This window comes from Juglans microcarpa x Juglans regia, chromosome 8D, assembly GCF_004785595.1.
Source record: "Juglans microcarpa x Juglans regia isolate MS1-56 chromosome 8D, Jm3101_v1.0, whole genome shotgun sequence".
Lineage (NCBI taxonomy): Eukaryota > Viridiplantae > Streptophyta > Magnoliopsida > Fagales > Juglandaceae > Juglans > Juglans microcarpa x Juglans regia.
The window spans coordinates 26,698,336-26,717,364 of NC_054608.1; the positions used below are offsets into that span (position 1 = coordinate 26,698,336).

General features: G+C 34.0%; 2 protein-coding genes across 2 annotated transcripts; one reads left to right on the forward strand and one right to left on the reverse strand.

Moving 5' to 3' along the window:
* Nucleotides 1-917: 917 nt before the first annotated feature.
* LOC121243208 lies at nt 918-1,943 on the reverse strand. Its single transcript, XM_041141287.1, has 4 exons — nt 1,681-1,943; nt 1,506-1,595; nt 1,158-1,306; nt 918-996 (listed from the first exon to the last, which is right to left on the reverse strand). Exons 1-3 carry the CDS (start codon nt 1,831-1,833, stop codon nt 1,175-1,177), a joined length of 375 nt encoding a protein of 124 aa, XP_040997221.1. The 5' UTR covers nt 1,834-1,943; the 3' UTR covers nt 918-996; nt 1,158-1,174.
* Nucleotides 1,944-17,210: 15,267 nt separating this feature from the next.
* Nucleotides 17,211-18,548, forward strand: LOC121242363 (UPF0481 protein At3g47200-like). Its single transcript, XM_041140237.1, has one exon. It carries the CDS (start codon nt 17,211-17,213, stop codon nt 18,546-18,548), a length of 1,338 nt encoding a protein of 445 aa, XP_040996171.1.
* The last annotated feature ends 481 nt before the right edge of the window (nt 18,549-19,029 follow it).

Here is a 19,029-nt window from a genome sequence, read left to right on the forward strand (position 1 = left end):
GGGTCTAGAATGCAACACACCTCTATGGAAATGTTTATGGCCTTTATGCACGAATCTTTAGCCACAGGAGTTGCTTTCCTAACAAATTCTTCGATCCATTCTTCGTTGTTGCTTCCATAGTAGAAAGTGTACTTGTGTGTCTGATATTTTTTTAAACAATATCAATGCGTCAAAGCTCAGATTTTACTTGAATGCAGCACACAGGGAATTATTTTTATTTTTTTACTTTTTTAGAAAGGGTGCGTGTATTTGTCACCCAAGACATCAGATTTAATACATGCATGCACAAGCAGTTAAGAGTTGTGGGAACAAAACTTGAAAACTATACCGCGTCCGGTCCTATTCCAAAATCGGGGAACATTCCTTTCTGGTGACGAGACCAAGGAATTTGCGGCTTTTTATCACGGGGATGGAAGAAAGCGAAGGCATTAATCATTCCCCATAGCTGAATCATGCGCAATGCATTTGGGTCTTCCATCTGTTGCGATATTGACTTTTGTCAAATATGATGAAGGAAACAACTTTCTGACAAAATTTATCAAAAAAAAGCTGTACTGCGCATGTTTCCATAATACATGCATATATGCACAATCATTGAGGTGAGCCCTGGGCTAAACGGCCAGCCAAGCTTATCATACAACGATCCGAAATCCTTTAACCTAGTTTGGAAGTTTCGGCTCTCTCTCTATATATATATATATATATATATATATATATATATATATATATATATATAATTTTATGATAATCATCCTCTCAATTAATATAATCATCCCCTGCCATCTTCTTATAATTGGCATCGATCCAATGATCGGATGATAAGTACTATAGGATAAATAGTTTTCTTATCATTTAATATCATGCTAAAGAATGATAAAAAGATGATAACAAAAAAAATATCTCAAACACAATTTAAAAACCAAACAAAGGATTGAATTGGCTAAAATTGATCTTAATCAATTGATTGAATTATGTACTTCTTTAAGTAATTAAAAAGAGAGAGGATATTTACAGTCATAGAGTGTGCAACTGCCGCGTACTTATTTTATATGAAAAAATTAATTTTTTAATAATAAATTTCACTATTTTTTAAAATGAGTGTGCGACATTTACATAACTCATGATTGTATCTAACGTTAGTACTCTTAAAAGAATACCATAAAATCAATATCCTTTAAAAGCTAACCAGTTTGCTCGTAGAAGCTTCGGTAAGACTAGGCCGCAGATTATCGTCATCGAAAATAAGCTCCCTGAAAGCTTTCACGATTTCCTTGGGTACTGTTTCTGATAAAACGACCACCTTATCCTGGAATATTAATTGCCAACGTAATTAATTACTATATTTTACTAAAGTCATGAACTTTATCATAATGCTGATTCGTCCCACAAACATTGGGAAGGGAAGGGGAAAAAAACCAAACGAGAAGTTGTTCATATGCATGGTATCGTGCAATCTGATTGTCTTGGCGTGAGAATCAAATGCAATTAATTATTGAAATAATTACCATATTTGTGAAAAGTTGCTTGATTGTACACAAAAGGGGACTGAAGACGTTAGCTTTGGACAGCTTTTCCTCCAGCTTTTCAAGATATTCCTGTAATATATATATACACAGTCATGATATTTAGGATATATAGTAGGATCGAAGAAATTTGAAAACAAAAAACTAACATATATACCAGCAAAGCAGTGTCAACCATATGGGCTGCATGCTCAATAATGTTTTCCACGACAACCAAAAGATCACAGCTGGGATCAAAACTTTGGTGATCAGCTGTACTATGAAAAGGGGTCGTTGTATAAGCTGGTTGCTCTGCTGTAGATAGCAGCATGATCTCTTTGCTAGCCCTAGCATTGGTTATTACAAAGCGAGGAACCTTTGAGGAAGAACAGGTAATAATTTGGCGTTTGTTCGTTGAGCAATAGCGTGACTTATTTATGATCATCAACATCGGAAGCGGAGAATGGTGAGAAGTTGTAGAGAGTTGGTGAGTGTATGCTTTCAAATTAACTACCATCATCTTGTTGGTGGCCATAGCTAGAAAGCTAAAAGGTTTGGGGGAAGAATTGATCAGAAAAGTACTTGGCTTATAATGCATGTACTACGTTGTGCAATATATCATGGCGTGGCTTTTTATAGATACTTATAAGGTCACCACAAAAAGGGATCGAACAAGACAACAAAGGCATCTTATCCTTCTCTTTTCTAGAACTCATGAACTTCTCATCTCTTTTGCTATTCACTACATGAAAAATACTTATTTGTGACCAGTTATTTAATTTGTTAAGAAAATTATTATTTCTAGTCAAAATGAATATATTCTTGTACAAATAATTATTTTTCTTTATTCTAAGAAAAGCATAACATTTGAAGTATAAATCGATCCATTGAAGAAAAGAATAATTAAAATTAAAATGTATTGTCTTATTAAAGTAATAAAGTTGTGGTAGGTATTTTACCAAATGAAGCTACACTTTCACGTTAGTATATATGTAAACGTACTTTTTTGTCTCATATTTTTTATGTTTATAAGCATATTTAATTTGAGTTTCAAAGTAATAGTGATTAGGATTTCTATATTAAATTCCATGTGATGAAAGATTATTGAGGAATTTGTAAGAAATCTTATTTTTTATCGAATACTATATAATATCGTCTCTACAATTCATGCAGTTGATGCAAGATTCGAATTAGATTATAATAGACTACATCGACTTTGGAGTCTTTATTTAAGCGTAGATTTGTTTTTATACATTATATAATAGTATTTTTATTGACTTTTCAAGTCTTTGTTTAGGAGTAGATTTAAGTCTTTGTTTACGAGTAGGTTTGTGGCCCCCTGTTAGGATTCTGAGATGAGATGAGATAAGTTAAGATGGTTTTTGAATAATAGTAAGATTGTTGAAATGAGTTGAGATGAAATGATTTTTAAAATTTTGTGTGTTCGGATTGGAAGTGATATGAGATGGTTTTAACTTTTGAGATATGAGATAGATATGGGTCCTACAAATTATTGCATGATGGTTGTAATGATCTTGTTTTATTTATAATATATTTTTGTCTCCTATTTTTTATGTTTAGCATACTTAATTTGAGTTTCAAAATAATAGTGATTAGGATTTCTATATTAAATTCCATGTGATCATATATAGATTATTGAGGAATTTGTAAGAAATCTTATTTTTTTATGGAATACCGTATAATATTGTCTCTATGATTCATGCATGCAGTTGACAGAGTATGCAGTCACTACTTATCATCAATAAAATAGGAGTATCCCTCCCTTCGTAACCTTATAAAAATATGTCCCTTGTTATGAGTTTTCCAAGTCTTTGAACATCTCCCTATCCATAGATCTTGAATTAATATGGCAGGAATTTGGAATTTATTCTAATGCAATAAACCAAAAGATCACAACTAGGATCAAAACTTTGGTGATCAGCTGTACTACGAAAAAGGGTCGTTGTATAAGGTTGCTCTATTGTAGATAGCAGCATGATCTCTTTGCTAGCCCTAGCATTGGTTATTACAAAGTGAGGTACCATTGAGGAAGAACAGGTAATAATTTGGTGTTTGTTCGTTGGGCAATAGCGTGACTTATTTACGATCAACATCGGAAGCAGAGAATGGTGAAAATTATCATTTCTAGTCAAAATGAGTATATTCTTGTACAAATAACTCGTTACAAATAATTATTTTTCTTTATTGTAATGAAAGCATAACATTTGAAGTACAAATCGATCCATTGAAGAAAAGAATAATTAAAATTAAAATGTATTGTCTTGTTAAGGTTGTGGTAGGCGTATTTTGCCAAATGAAGCTACACTTTCACGTTAGTATCACTACAACAAATTTGAGATTTTTGGACGAAATTATTTAGGGACGAAATTTTTTTCATCCCTAAAAGTCATTTTTTGAGACGAAATTTAAATTTCGTCCCAAAAAATCGATGAATTTAGAAAATCGTTCGAATGTCAAAATAACCGTTCGAACAGTATTTTATGTGACGAATTAAATCGTCTCAAAAAAAATTTTCCGTTCGAAAGTGAAAAAATACGTTCGAACAGTAAAATTTGGCGGATAATTACTTTATTATGGCGGGGAAAGTTCAAAAACGTTCGAACGCTAATTTGTTGTGTTCGAACGGAAAATATTTGGTGGTAAATCCTGGGGGGAAGGATTCTAAACCGTTCGAACGGAATATATTTAGTTAGAACATATTCAAGCACCACATTTATACATTCGAAGGTATAATATTAATCTCGGTACGAAACTCAAAATATAAAAAATATATATCATATATACAAATTCATTAATTAATTTTATGTAATTAATTTTAAAATATTTTAATAATTTCTTTTACGTTAAATAAGATTCTTAGTTAAATAAATATTATCAACCACATATATATTAATCAACCAAATAAAGCAAATTATCAAAATGCCATATATAATATTGTTCATAATTACAACAAAAGAAAATATAAATAAAAGATAAAAACTATTGTGATGCGAGGTCTCTACACACATCCTCGACTGCAGCTAATTGTGTCTCTACCTGTGTCAGTCGAGTACTAACTGTGACCTGAGTTGCATTATTGGCATTAATCACTGTACGTAACTCATTAACCTCTGTACGTAACCCAGAGACGGTAGCCATAATCTCTATACGCAACTCAGACATGGCAGTATGCACTGCATCAATCACTGCTGATGTGTGTACGCTGATCTCAGCACGCAATATGTCAGCCATCTCCTCACGAATATATGTGCGTGATGTCTCAGCCTGTGTAGATGTCTCACCAGCCGATACTCCAGTATCTCCCGGCTGCGCATCTCTCTGAATCTCAGCCCTGTCAGGAACAACACCACGAAAACGAAATCTAGAGTGTCCCGTGCTCCGTGATAGGGTGGTGCTGTTGATCGGTGCCATCGGAAATCTGGAACGCTCGGCAGGTTCGGACACAACCCCGGCATGTAGCAAAAATCGAGTGATGAGGATCCCAAACGGAAGTATATTTGTCGTAATGAACCGTGCCTCTGATCGGATTCTCTCAAATATATAACCAACGAGGTCGATCGGGATGCCACGAGCGACCCGTATCATAAATCTTGCTCGATCCATGCCAACCTCCGTCTTGTGCTGCCGTGGGTCAATATTATTGGCAATGATCAAATTCATAATCTTGAATAAAGAAGATAAATCTGCCTGCCTAATACTCTTGGAGCCATCGTACACTGGAGCATCTGGACCAACAATCAAGTCTCTGACCTCGTGATCAGCAAGTGTATCGATCTCATCTGTGTAATCTAGTCCCTCGTCCTGAGACATAGCTGCATCACCTGAAGGACCAGACTCTCTAGGCGGCAGGTTTGGATAGGCATCAAGAAGCCTAGGAATACCCAGATATACAACGAGTCCGTCTGCTGAAAATATAACAGGAGCTCCTCGGACACAGATCCTATATGCCCCTCCATCGTCTGGGCTAGCAGCACCGAGCTCTTTATAGAACTCAGTAACGATCTCAATGAAGGAAACGAGCTCCATTCCTTCTTCTCGCTGATCTAAGATTGGTGCCCAACCACGATCATTGAATACTAATGGGAGGGAATGACCCTCCCATATAAGAGCGACAAAATCAGACAGTTTTACCTGTCGCTCAAGTAAAACGGTCCGCTCTCGAACTGTTTGGATGGAAGGTTCTCCTGATCTACCACGTTTACGGCCCCGATAAGACATTATTATGATCCTGAAATTTTAAAAATAAAATATACATTCAAGATTAGTGATAAAATCTAATTACGACTAAAAGATTTACAAAATTATATACTAATAGCAATTTAATAAATTAATTGATAGAACATATAATCAATTAAACGATGACAACAATTTAATAAGCTAATAAAATGTTAATGGAATGAATTTAATAATTAGCGTTCGAACGTCTAAATATATGGTCGAACGGACAATTAATAACGTTTGAACGTGTCGATCAAGTTCGAACGTACAGGTTTATTCGTTCCAACGGACTGGTTAATACCGTTCGAACGTAAAACAGATCTAACTCGGCCATGGCTGAGTCAACTCAGTGGCCATGAAAATACTCAAAAATTAATCGATTCCGTGGTTTCTTCGACTAAAAACAAAGTACTCTTCATTTCTAAACATCCTACGATAAATTTATGATGTTCTACGGTAATTATTGATGAAAAAATGCAATTTTAAAAAAAAAACAAATAAAACCATAAAATTATAAAATAAACGGTAAAATGAGTTTGAAAATACATACCTTTACTTGGGAGGAAAAGTGATTGACGTATGTACTGATCACGACGGCAGACGGCGGTGAATGTAGTGCATTCAAACGTTTTCTCGCTTTTTCAAACGGTGGGGACGGCGGCGTGAGAGAAGGAGCTGCCTGCGATAACTTATACGTGCATAACCGTTCGAACGTTAATAGTTAAAGTTCGAACGATAATATAAAACCATTCGACCGTTACTATTTCACGTTCGAACAGAAGTTTTGTAAGTTTATTAAAAAATATATTAAATGTATACTATATTTATATTCCTATAAATTGTTATAATATATATACTATTATAGTAGATTATATATACTGTAATATATATGTAATATTATAATATATATTATGATAGTAGAATACTTTAAATGAAAGCATAATAACTTATAAAATATTTTTTTATAGTATAATAGTAATATATCATAATACTTTACTATCAAAGTGTTATATATGAGATATTAATATGTATATAGTACCATATAATAGCATGTAGTGCTATATGGTATGAGTTTATACTTAACTAATATATGTCATATTATATATTCCATTATACTTTACCTACTAAAGTTATATATGATATTATACAACATATATATATAGAGTATAGCTTACTAATATACTATCATCTTATAAATTTCTCTACACTTTATTATGTGACCTTAGTATATTTGAGGCTATATATATGTGAGTATATATTACTAATACATATGATCTTAATAATATATATGATAGTATAGGTCACTACATATATGATAATATATATTACTATATATATATATACTATATATTTAGTATAGATTACTATATATATGATAGTATATATTACATTATATATGATAGTATATATAACTAATGCATATGATGTTATAGTACTTTTCATTTAATGATGAAAAAAGTTATATTTAAACATAAAGGATACGTGTTCGAACGGTACTCGTAAACCGTTCGAACACATATGTTAACGTTTGAACGTAAAAAAACATTCGAACGGGACAAGGCAAATGGCGGGAAAACATCCCGCCAAAAACAAGACAGCTGGATTACCGTTCGAACGTAATTTGTTATAGTTCGAACGGATTATTGCAGTGGTGGGAAAATATCCCGCCAATTAAACTATAGTATCATCTAATATGTCTATATATATTAATGTTGTTCTTTTATTCAAAAGGTGTAATGAAAAAAAAATATAAATAAACATTTACAATACTGTTTGAACAGTTAGAAATTAAAGTTCGAACAGTTAATTTTCGAGCGGTAATAAATCAATAACGTTCGAACATACTTTTGTTACGTTCGAACGTGAAAATTAGGAGGGAATTTTCTCCCGCTTAATATTTTCACGTTCGAACGGTTAGTAAATAACCGTTCGAACATGAAATGTTCTTCATAAACACGACAGAACCTCACAATTATGTTTCTCTCCTCCTGCTGTCGCTCCGTGTGGTCGCCCGAAGATTACCCCTTCGCATATCAGAGGTATTCTTTCTCAAACTAGCACTTAAGCTCAAAAAAATTGTTCATTTCACTCCATTATTCTCGGATTATTACTTGTAGGATAGTTTGTGATTATTCTCGGATTATTTCCTTTTCATCTTCAAAAATTCAGGTATTTCTTTTCAAATAGAAATGTATGGTTTGAACTTAATATTTTGCAATGTTAGAAAGTTGTATGCTTTGAGATTGTTGTTTGTGTTTGTTAGAATTTGGGATTAATGGAGTTTTCGGCGTTGTTGAAGGCGACTGGAATCTGGAATGAATACGTTCGAACGGGTTCGGATTACCGTTCGAACGTATTCATTTTGTTCGAACATAGGTTCTCATAGTTCGAACGGATAATGACATTACATCAATAACGTATACAGAATACGTTAGGTTTGGTATGGTTATAAATTATATGTACTACTAAATCACAAATAATTAGGACCAACTACCATTTAATATTGTTAAATATAAATTAATAAAATTAATATTCAAATTAAAATACTACTAAATCTTTAAATTAAAATATAAATAGGTAAGATTTAATAATACTTAAATACTTAAAGATAAATTAATAAGTTTAATATTCAAATTAAAATACTACTAAATCTTTAAATTAAAATATAAATAGTTAAGATTTAATAATACTTAAATACTTAAATATAAATTAATAAAATTAATATTCAAATTAAAATACTACTAAATCTTTAAATTAAAATATAAATAGTTAAGATTTAATAATACCTACTAATTAAGTTTTTGTTGTATTGTTGTATAAAAAATATGTTGTTATTGTTTGACATATATTAGCATATTTTGTATTGTTTGTTCATCAAAATAAACCTTAGACCCGTTCGAGAATTATCAATCCGGATGAATGCTTGATTGATAACTCTTGAATTGTCCAGAGTGGACAGTTTGGGATTGTAAGATCATTCTCACAAACTATAGAACTATATCTGTTGTCGTCCAACATTATGATTTTGGTAGATTCATCCATTGTTCTCTGGATATGCAGTTTCGATGATGGTGCAACGACGTGTTAATCGTCAGTGCACACAACCAAACGAGCATATTTGGAGAATTATGGGGAGATGCTGTCGTAATTTTGTTGAACGTGACAGATAATAGATCATAGGTTGGCGACTATGATCTTACAATACCGAACGGGATAGGACCAACTACCCGGTGAAAGGTGGCATACTCATTAATTGGTACATGATACATAGTTGTTTGCTGATGCATTACAATATTGTTTGTAATGAATATAGTCGGCATGGATAAGAGTTGGATGAGAGTTAGCGATCGATTGGGTCAGAATTACAATGTATATGCTGAAGGTGTTAAGAAATTCTTGGAGTTTGCATTGGGTACATGTGATAGTGATGGGCGTATCAGATGCCCATGCAGAGAATGCAGGAATTTGCATTCTCATAAGATAGACTTGGTGAGAGAGCATCTGTTTGTCAAAGGTATTGATAAGGGTTATAATGATTGGGTCTTACACGGTGAACCATATCCAACTTCATTTGAAGCTCCACATGAAGAAGAAGAGATCGATGAAGATCTACAACCAGAGATTGTTGGAGATGATTACGATGAGGATATGGAGGAAATGTTAGGTGACATCGGTGCGGGAATGTTTATGAATGAAGGTGACACGGACACATCAAGCTCAAATGATGGGGGCCATAACACTTTTGCACACTTGTGGAATGATTCACAGCGTGAGCTATATCCAGGATGCAGAAGACATAGTAAGTTGTCATTTACCGTAAGATTGCTTCACATAAAATCAATGTGTCGATTATCTATTAAGGCAGTCAATATGTTACTTGAGCTGTTTAAAGAGGCACTGCCGACAGACAATACTTTACCTCGTAACTTCTATGAAGCAAAAAAGTTGAAACGAGGACTCGGATTTGATTACAACGTAATACATGCATGTAAGAATGACTGCATATTATTTTGGCGAGAGAATGAGCAGTTGAACGAGTGTCCTATATGCCACGAGTCAAGATGGACATCGGACAAGGCAAATGTTCCCCAAAAGGTCATACGCCACTTTCCATTGATACCTAGATTACAACGATTATTTATGTCACGCGCAACGGCTGTAGATATGACATGGCACTCATCAGACAGAGTAAGGAATGATAATATTTTGTCACATCCTGCTGACTCCCAGGTGTGGAAGGAATTTGATCAGGAACACCCATGGTTTGCTGAAGAACCGCGTAACGTAAGACTTGGGTTGGCAACAGATGGATTTAATCCTTTTGGGAACATGAGTACTAGTCATAGTACTTGGCCAATTGTACTTATGCCGTATAATCTACCACCGTGGAAGTGTATGAAAGATCTATATTTCATGATGAGTTTGCTCATCCCAGGTCCGAGGTCACCGGGAAATGATATAGACATACACTTACAGCTATTGATTGTAGAATTGAAAGATTTGTGGGAGAATGGGGTTGTCACATTTGATTCGTCAACAGGCAAGTCGTTCAAAATGCATGCTGCGGTGTTGTGGACAATAAATGATTTTCCAGCTTATGGGAATTTGTCAGGTTGGAGTACTAAGGGGAAAATGGCATGTCCAACTTGTAACAAATATACCAAATCTGAATGGCTTACATACGGGAGGAAATTATGTTTCATGGGTCATCGTCGATTTTTACCTGGTGACCATAGATGGCGTGGAAATTCTAGAATGTTTGATGGAACTGTTGAATGGGGCCAACCTCCACCATATTTGTCTGGCGAAGATGTACTTGCACAATTTATAAATGTTGGTTGTAATGAATTTGGTAAAAAACAACGAAAGAGAAAACGAGCTACGAATGAGTTGAATTGGACAAAGAAGAGTATATTTTTCGAACTCCCGTACTGGTCGAAGTTAAAATTGCGACATAGCCTTGATGTTATGCATATTGAAAAAAATATTTGCGAATCCGTATTGGGAACATTGATGTCAATTGAAGGAAAAACAAAGTATACAATAAACTCAAGGAAGGATTTGAAGCGGTTGGGAATAAGATGGGAAATGGAGTTGCAAGAAAATGGTTCGTCTGTCTACATGCCGATTGGGTGGTATACATTGTCAAGGAATGAAAGGGTTACATTTTGTGAGTGGCTAATGAAGATCAAATTACCGGACGGTTATGCCTCGAATCTAACAAGGTGTGTGAGAACAAATGATTGGAAAATAACTGGATTAAAAAGTCATGATTATCATGTTTTCTTACAGCATATCTTGCCTATTGGTATCCGTGGGTACTTGACCAGAGATGTGCGCGTGGCTTTGACTGAGTTGGGTGCATTTTTTAAAGACTTATGTGCTAGGACGTTGAATGTAGAAGCTTTGGATCAAATGGAACGAGAAATTGTCATAATATTGTGTAAGCTAGAAAATATTTATCTACCGTCATTCTTCGATGTCATGGTTCACCTAGCCGTTCATTTGCCACGTGAGGCTCGACTTGCAGGACCAGTTCAATATAGATGGATGTATCCCATTGAACGATTTCTTGGAAAGTTGAAACGTACAGTGGGTAACAAGGACCGTCCAGAAGGATCAATTGCAGAAGCATATATTGACGATGAGTGGCATACCTTCTGTTCCAAATATTTCCATGGAGTTGACACTCGGTTTGATCGGCCAGAAAGAAACTTTGACGTTGACCGAGCAAGACAACGGAATATATTTTCTGTGTTTTCCCAACAAGTTCGTCCAATTGGTGCAGTGCGTGGTTATGACTTGTGTGGAAGAGAGTTCGAGAAAGCTCAGTGGTACGTGCTGAACAATTGCCCTGAGATAGAGAACTACTTGAAGTAAGTTATAACTTTTTCTTAATTTAAATTGCCTCATTAATTTTAAAAAAATACAAAATATAAAATATTTGTGGTAATCATCAATTTCAGTGATCATATTAACGTGCTCAAGGAACTAGGAGTAAATGATATAAACCAAAAACATGAAGAGGAGTTCCCGAGATGGTTTGAAGAACGGGTAATGAAATTACATATGCGTTACTCAATAACAAATGAAAAATTATTAATTTCAACTTTGATATAGTATACGCTTTACTCAATATGTAGGTTGTACAATTGCATGCGAATAATCCAAATGATATATCTGATGAACTGTATGCATTGGCGCGTGGCCCATCGAGACGCACTGCTCGATTTTCTGCATGTATTTCTTGGGGAAGTAGGTATCACACACTGGATCGAGATTGTTATAGGAAAACCCAAAATAGTGGTGTCCTAGTCGAAGGAAGTCATGATGGAGAAAATATTGATTTCTATGGGGTTATTGTCGATATAATTGGAATGAAATATTTGGGAGAGCTTGCGGTGTATCTGTTTAAGTGTGATTGGTGGGATTTAAGCAATCCTCGTACTGGAGTCCGTGATGATGAATATTTTTTGAGTGTTAATACATCAAAAAAATGGTATGAAGATGATCCTTTTATTTTGGCTTCTCAAGCATCTCAAGTATTCTACTTAGATGACCCGAAGTTAGGAAATCAATGGCGAGTAGTTCAAAAATATTCTCCAAGAAATATATATGATGTTATCCCTCAGGCGGAAGGACAAGATAAAGAAGAAGATGACTCTTCTACTCAAGAAGCATACCAAGAGAGTCAACCCGCCTTAAATTTGTTTGTGGATTTGAGCCAGTATGAGATGATTCCATTAAATAGAGAAGATATTGAGGCTGAAATTGTTGATGCGACAGTTGAGGAAAATGTTGAATCATCTGAAGTATCTACAGATGATGAGAGCGAATTGTCAAATGAAACTGATACAGATTCTGATTGACCAATTATGTGTTAACATTACACTTGATGACAAATATTTTACTTATTGAATGTATCAGTAGTTTGAAATTATACTGCCAAAGAGGAAGGAAGTTCGCAACCCATCTCCACCTGTTCCTAGCTCTCCTTCATTGTCACCATTAGAGATTGATTTTACAGAACAAGATAAAAACCTAATACTCATAAAAGTTATTAATTAAGGTCCTATGATAGAGATATAAATGAAATTGATTATAATGTTATATTTTATAGAATCTACAGTACAATCTCATCAGGGTCGAGGCACCACTAGAGGGGTGACGTTGGAAAAATATCGGAAGGTGGGTAAGATCAAGGTTAACATTCCTGACGAATATACTGGGGGCGAAGGACAACCAGCAGCTTGGCTTGCATCACATGTGAGTGCTCTTATACGAACTTACGCACCTTTGGCAACGACTTCATGGAAGAAAGTCCCCCAAGATGTTAAAGAGCTTATCAAGAAGCGTTGTTTGGTAATGTTTAAAATATTGATTTAGTAGAATAAATTTCTATATTTTACTTAAATTTAGAATATTATAAATGATAATGTGTTTGTGACTATTTTTTTAAGGATGATTTCGAATTAAATTTTGGTCGGAGAGAGGAGCGTAAGACTGTGGAAGAGCTTATGGGTAATGCATTCCGCAAATATAAGGCGAGGTGTCATGAGTATTATAATAAGTTTGAGAAGAAGGAAGATGCACGCCAACATCCTTTCCAGGATGTCCGACCTTCTGAGTGGGAAAAACTTTGTGACATGTTTGAGGATCCATCATATCAGGTATAATGAAATTTAATTATTTTACTTGTCCTATCTGTCATTTCGCTTCATCATATTTTCAATTTCTTTGCAGGAGCGAAGTTCTATAAACAAAACAAATAGATCAAAATTGAAGATTAATCATCATACAGGCTCAAGATCTTTCCATCGCCTTTCTAAGAAATTGGTATTGCTATTTTTTTTATTGGATATAGTTAATTATTTGGATGAATCATAATGACTTTATATCTTAACACATTTATTGTAGCTAGATTCAGATACTAATTATGATCTGACAAAATTATATGCTGCATCGCACACTGATCGTAATGGAGAGTGGACTCATCCTGATGCCCGTGAAAATTATATAAGTTTTATAACCTGTTTTAATTAAATATATTAGAATATTTATGACGATATTAATTCTTTATCTTATATATGGCTAGGATAAAATGATTGCCCTACGTGCTGAATCTGCGTCAGATCAAAATTCCTCAACAAGTGATATTGAGATTTTTACACAAGTCCTGGGTCAACATTCAGGATATTTGAGGGGTTTGGGTCGTTGTGTAAAGCCTGGTCCCTCTTCCTCTTCTTCTGGGAATGCATCTATGACTTCTATAGCGCTAGAGAATGCAAATTCCAGAATCGAAGAATTGACTGCAAGACAGCATGAGTTAGAGGCTCAATTGGCAAAACAAGCAGATATGGAGATGCGCCTCAAACAACATGAAGAACAACAAGAAGAGTTCAGAAGACAGATGCAACTCCAAATGCAGCAGCTTATACAACAGTACAGGCCTCCAAGCAACTGATGGATTTTGGGATTATCTATTTATGTACGAACAATGCCCGTCTCGACTGTTATTTATTTAGTTTGTGCTTATTTTAACACTTTTGTGAGTGTTAAACAGTTTCTAATGTATTTTTTCAAATAGTATGAATGTCTATTTAGTTTTCTATTATTGATTTAAATTAAAGAGATATCGTTCGAACGAACGTAAAACGTTCGAACTCTATGTAACGACAATAGCGTTCGAACGTAAACGTAATGTTCGAACGAAATTTATGTTCGTAGAGTTCGAACGATCACACAACGTTCGAACGTAAATAATTTCAGTCATGTTCGAACATAGCCTATACCGTTCGAACTTATATACCTTTCAACCTGACCATTTAACGTTCAAACACAAAGACAATTCATAACGTTCGAACGAATTCATGTGTGTTCGAACATATTTCGAAATCGTTCAAACACGTCACTACTGTTTGAACTTAAAATTTTTTCCGTTCGAACTATTTTCTAGGACGAATTTAAACCGTGACAAAAAAGAATTTCGTTCGAACGTGTTCGAACGGTTTCCTTCAATTTCGTCCCAAAAGAAATTTTTTGGGACAAAATGGTGATTTTCGTCCCAAAATACCTTTTGGCACAGTGATATTGGAACGACTTTGGGACGAATTTTTTTCGTCCCAAAAATTTTTTTGGGACGAAATTGGGGTCTTTTGGGACGAAAATTTTCGTCCCAAAAGACCATTTCTGTTGTAGTGTATATATGTCAACTTTTTTGTCTCATATTTTTTTATGTTTATAAGCATATTTGATTTGAGTTTCAAAGTAATAGTGATTAGGATTTCTACATTAAATTCCATGTGATCATACATAGATTATTGAGGAAATTGTAAGAAACCTTATTTTTTATGGAATACTATATAATATTGTCTCTACGATTCATGCAATTGATGAATGATTCGAATTAGATTATATGGTAGACTACATCGATTTTGGAGTCTTTATTTAAGCGTAGATCTGTTTATATATAATAGTATTTTTATTGACTTTTCAAGTCTTTGTTTAGGAGTAGCTAGATTTGTAATAGTCTTTGCTTAAATATTAGAAGGCAAAGTACTTGTTTTCAAATTAAAAAAAATAATAATAATGAAAAATTTTAAATATGCATGCATGCTTCTTTCCTAGCCATGTGCATGTCTTGGAGTTAATTAATTATTAATTACTATATCGTGCGGTGCATTAATGGTCTACTCCTTAATATATATTTTGTCAAAGAAGGCCAATTCACAAGATCCATTTTAATATTTAATATTTCAAAAACTTGTAATAAAAGACCAAGAAATTAACTCCATCATCAACGTTGAGTCGTTGATGATGTCATTACATTAATGGCCTCCTACGTCGACCTAGCTCTTTCGTGGTGCCATCGGAGGTCATAAGTTATAAACATCTACTCTTTGAACAAAGACTTAGAAAGTTACTAGAAAGACTTTGTTTAACTCACATGCAATGCCAACACAATTTTTAATAGAAACGGATCTTTTTCACGTGAGTTTACATGCAAAGTCACGTGGGTTTAAAAAATGGATTTCTTTATCATGTATATTTACTTATTATTTTTAAATGGAGTGTGTGATGCATGCTTGCACATTATTCCAATGCTATACAACAAATTATTGGTTGGTAGTAACATGCATGTGCAACTAATTTCGGGTGTCAACGTCCATGTGCATGGGTTTGGCGTTAAATTACAAGTCAACAAAAAAACAAAGACTTAATTAGTTATTACTTTTTAATGATCAAGATCTACACATTTTTTACCAGATATCGTCATTGACTCATTCATTGTCTAAAAGTAGATAGATATGATTGGTTTCCAAAAATATTTTATAAAGTAAATCTTATAAACTCATGTTAACTAAATATGTAACGTTCTTTTTATCACGAAGAATGTCTAATTTATCAAATGAATTAAATCATATCAATTTGAAAATTTCTTTTTAAGTTTAATACTTATCCAACTTTATATTTTGCAAACCAAATTATATTTAGTGCATGTTTTGGATTGCACGCGGTAGGAAATATAACAGCTTATAGCTTAGTAATAAGTTCTACTACTAAAAAATTATTTCTTGTTTGGTAATCTTATATTTAAAATATTTTCAAACATGTTAATTACATTTGTTTAAAAACAAATTAAAAAGTGTTTTCTGAAGTAAAAATGACGATCATTTAATTTTTTTAAAGATTATAATTATATCCCTACAAGTTTTAAATTAAGTGGTAATTATCGATCTGAAAGTTGTATGTGTATATATTTTTGTCCATTTATAATCTTTTTAAAGGTTAAACTACATTTCGGATTATCTGAAAAAGTATGTTTAAGGGAAAAATCAAAATTTATGCTTTCCCTGAAAAGTATTTTTTAACTTATTTAAGATTAAAAAGTACTATGTAATATCCAAACAACCTATTTTTTTCTATTAAAAAACTTTTAAGATTATTTAAATACTTTTTAAGAGTGTTAAAGCAATCCTAAACAGCGCTTAGAAAAATGGTTGATTTGCCAAGAGGTCTTGTAAATGAATGTAGCCAGAAATAATATATTAAATTATTAAAAATACTTTTATTATAAAATAGATGTACCATCTAACATGAAGACATGATATGGAACGTACGTGGTGAGCGAGGAGTTGTTTCTCTATATATAGCCCGTTACTCTAATATTGTTGAAGACTCGCACATTGTGCATGCATGCATTTCATTTCCGAAGTCTGGAAAGCCCTTTAATTTGTGCTTTATGATCTGGGTGCATTCGCATTAAGCTTGGATTTCTGTTGTATCAGGTTATGATCTCTTCCTCTCATTCTAAGATTTATTTCATTAAATTCTTTGTTTCCTTTATGTGCATCGATCCGTGTTCTAGCTAGCTAGCTCCTCTGATCATGATCTACATAGTGAGGATATATCTTGTACGTGTTTGTCAGCAGGTACGTAATTAATTCAGAATAGCAACTCGATATATAGATGGCAGGAGAATCAGCAAGTTTTGATGATCATGAACACGATGCAAATGCTTCATTCATAAAAAATCATGAACATGCAGGAGGTAAAAAGTTGTCTGAAGAAATCGCAGGTATGTTAGGAAGCTTAAAGCCATTCCCAGAATCACCTGGATATTGTATCTACAAGGTTTCAGAGCCCATTCGCCAATCGAACGAACAAGCTTATACTCCTCAGGTAATATCAATTGGGCCATTTCATCGTAATAACCCAAAATTGCAGTCCATGGAAGAGTTTAAATTGAGATATCTCCAGAGTTTCAGAGACCGAGACAAAATAAACTTGGAAGATTTAGTAAGCGCTATAAAAGGTGCGGAAGAAGGTGCTCGCGAACGTTATTCAGAGCCTATAAAACTTGGCAGTGATGATTTTTTGAAAATGATCCTGGTTGATGCCATCTTCATTATCGAGTTTTTCAGGAAAAACTGGTCGAAAATCTGGACCAAGTACGACCGTAGAATATTAACTCCGTGGCTGAGTAGTAGGGTGCAGATGGACTTGATATTACTTGAAAATCAGCTTCCTTTCTTTATTATTGAGAAAATATATGACATTGCATTTCCATCTCTCTCAAAAGACCACCCCTTCATTGAGCTTACCTTTTGCCAGTTTCAATATTTTAACGTTCAAGGATACGAGCCTCGTGATTTTTGGTCGTCGGGCATAATAATATTGCACTTCACTGACTTACTTAGAAACTTTTGCTTGCCTCCTTGCGAAAGGCAACCGGAAAGAAGTGTTGGAATAATAAAGGAAATGCACAGTGCAACCCAGCTGGCTGAGATAGGATTGAAGTTTAAGAAGATCACGAGCAATTCAAGCACTATTTGCTCACCGCTTGAACTAAAGTATGCAGACGGAGTGCTGGAAATCCCATGCTTTCAGTTAGACATTACCACGGAGATTCATGCTCGAAACCTCGTCGCCTTGGAGGAATGCCACTTTCCTGAAGATGCATATATTACTGATTACTATATCCTGTTAAGTTTCCTTATCAAAACAGGCGAAGACATGGATTTACTTGTACGGGAGCAGATCATCGCTAATTGGCTAGATGGCGTCGTGGCAACTTCCATGATCAACAAGCTGTCTGAAAAAAGTTTCTATTCACAAATGAACTCTCATTATCAAAAGATGGCTCAAAAGTTGAACGGATTCTATGCTAGTCAATCAAAGCTCACCTGGAGACGTGCTTTATTTAGCACGCCTTTGATCGGTGCTTCTGCCATATCCGCTTTTCTTTTGTTGTTGTTCACTTGCGTGCAATCTCTATGCTCTGTGCTATCGCTCAAGTACTTCTAAGACTAAGCTTGTTTATTTAAAGCTTGCCCCTTGGTTACTCGTACCACCCGGCCTCATGCGGGCTTGTATGAAGATTAATCGGTGTGCATTTGGAAATAAAAAAAAAATGAATATTTATTTTATTCTCTCATTGTTTTGAGGAATAACTATATATTATTCAAATTGTAGGAATAATAAAACGATCAAGTGAATTAATGAATAATGATATCAATCTACTGTAATCACAAAAGTGTTTTAATCTATTTTTTACAAATAATTATATAAAAATAGTGTAAATTATAAAGTAATCATGTTTTTGTTCATTATAAAATAATTGTATAGGTATCAAATATTATTCACAATCCAAATACCACATATCCATCAATTGACTCGTAGTCCAAGTGATATTATATCCACCCTTTATAATGACATAGTGGAGAGTGATGTTATGGGTTCTCAGAAGAATTTGTGGATATAATAGTCACAAATGACACGTACATGC

What these genes read in the sequence shown, in the direction of transcription:
- LOC121242363 (XM_041140237.1), top strand. Translation starts at nt 17,211, where the DNA reads ATGGCAGGAGAATCAGCAAGTTTTGATGATCATGAACACGATGCAAAT.
- LOC121243208 (XM_041141287.1), bottom strand. Translation starts at nt 1,833, where the DNA reads ATGCTGCTATCTACAGCAGAGCAACCAGCTTATACAACGACCCCTTTT. An exon ending in TGGTTGACACTGCTTTGCTG is followed by an intron (nt 1,596 to 1,680) that starts GTATATATGTTA and finishes TATATATTACAG; the next exon opens with GAATATCTTGAAAAGCTGGA. An exon ending in AGCAACTTTTCACAAATATG is followed by an intron (nt 1,307 to 1,505) that starts GTAATTATTTCA and finishes TTAATATTCCAG; the next exon opens with GATAAGGTGGTCGTTTTATC.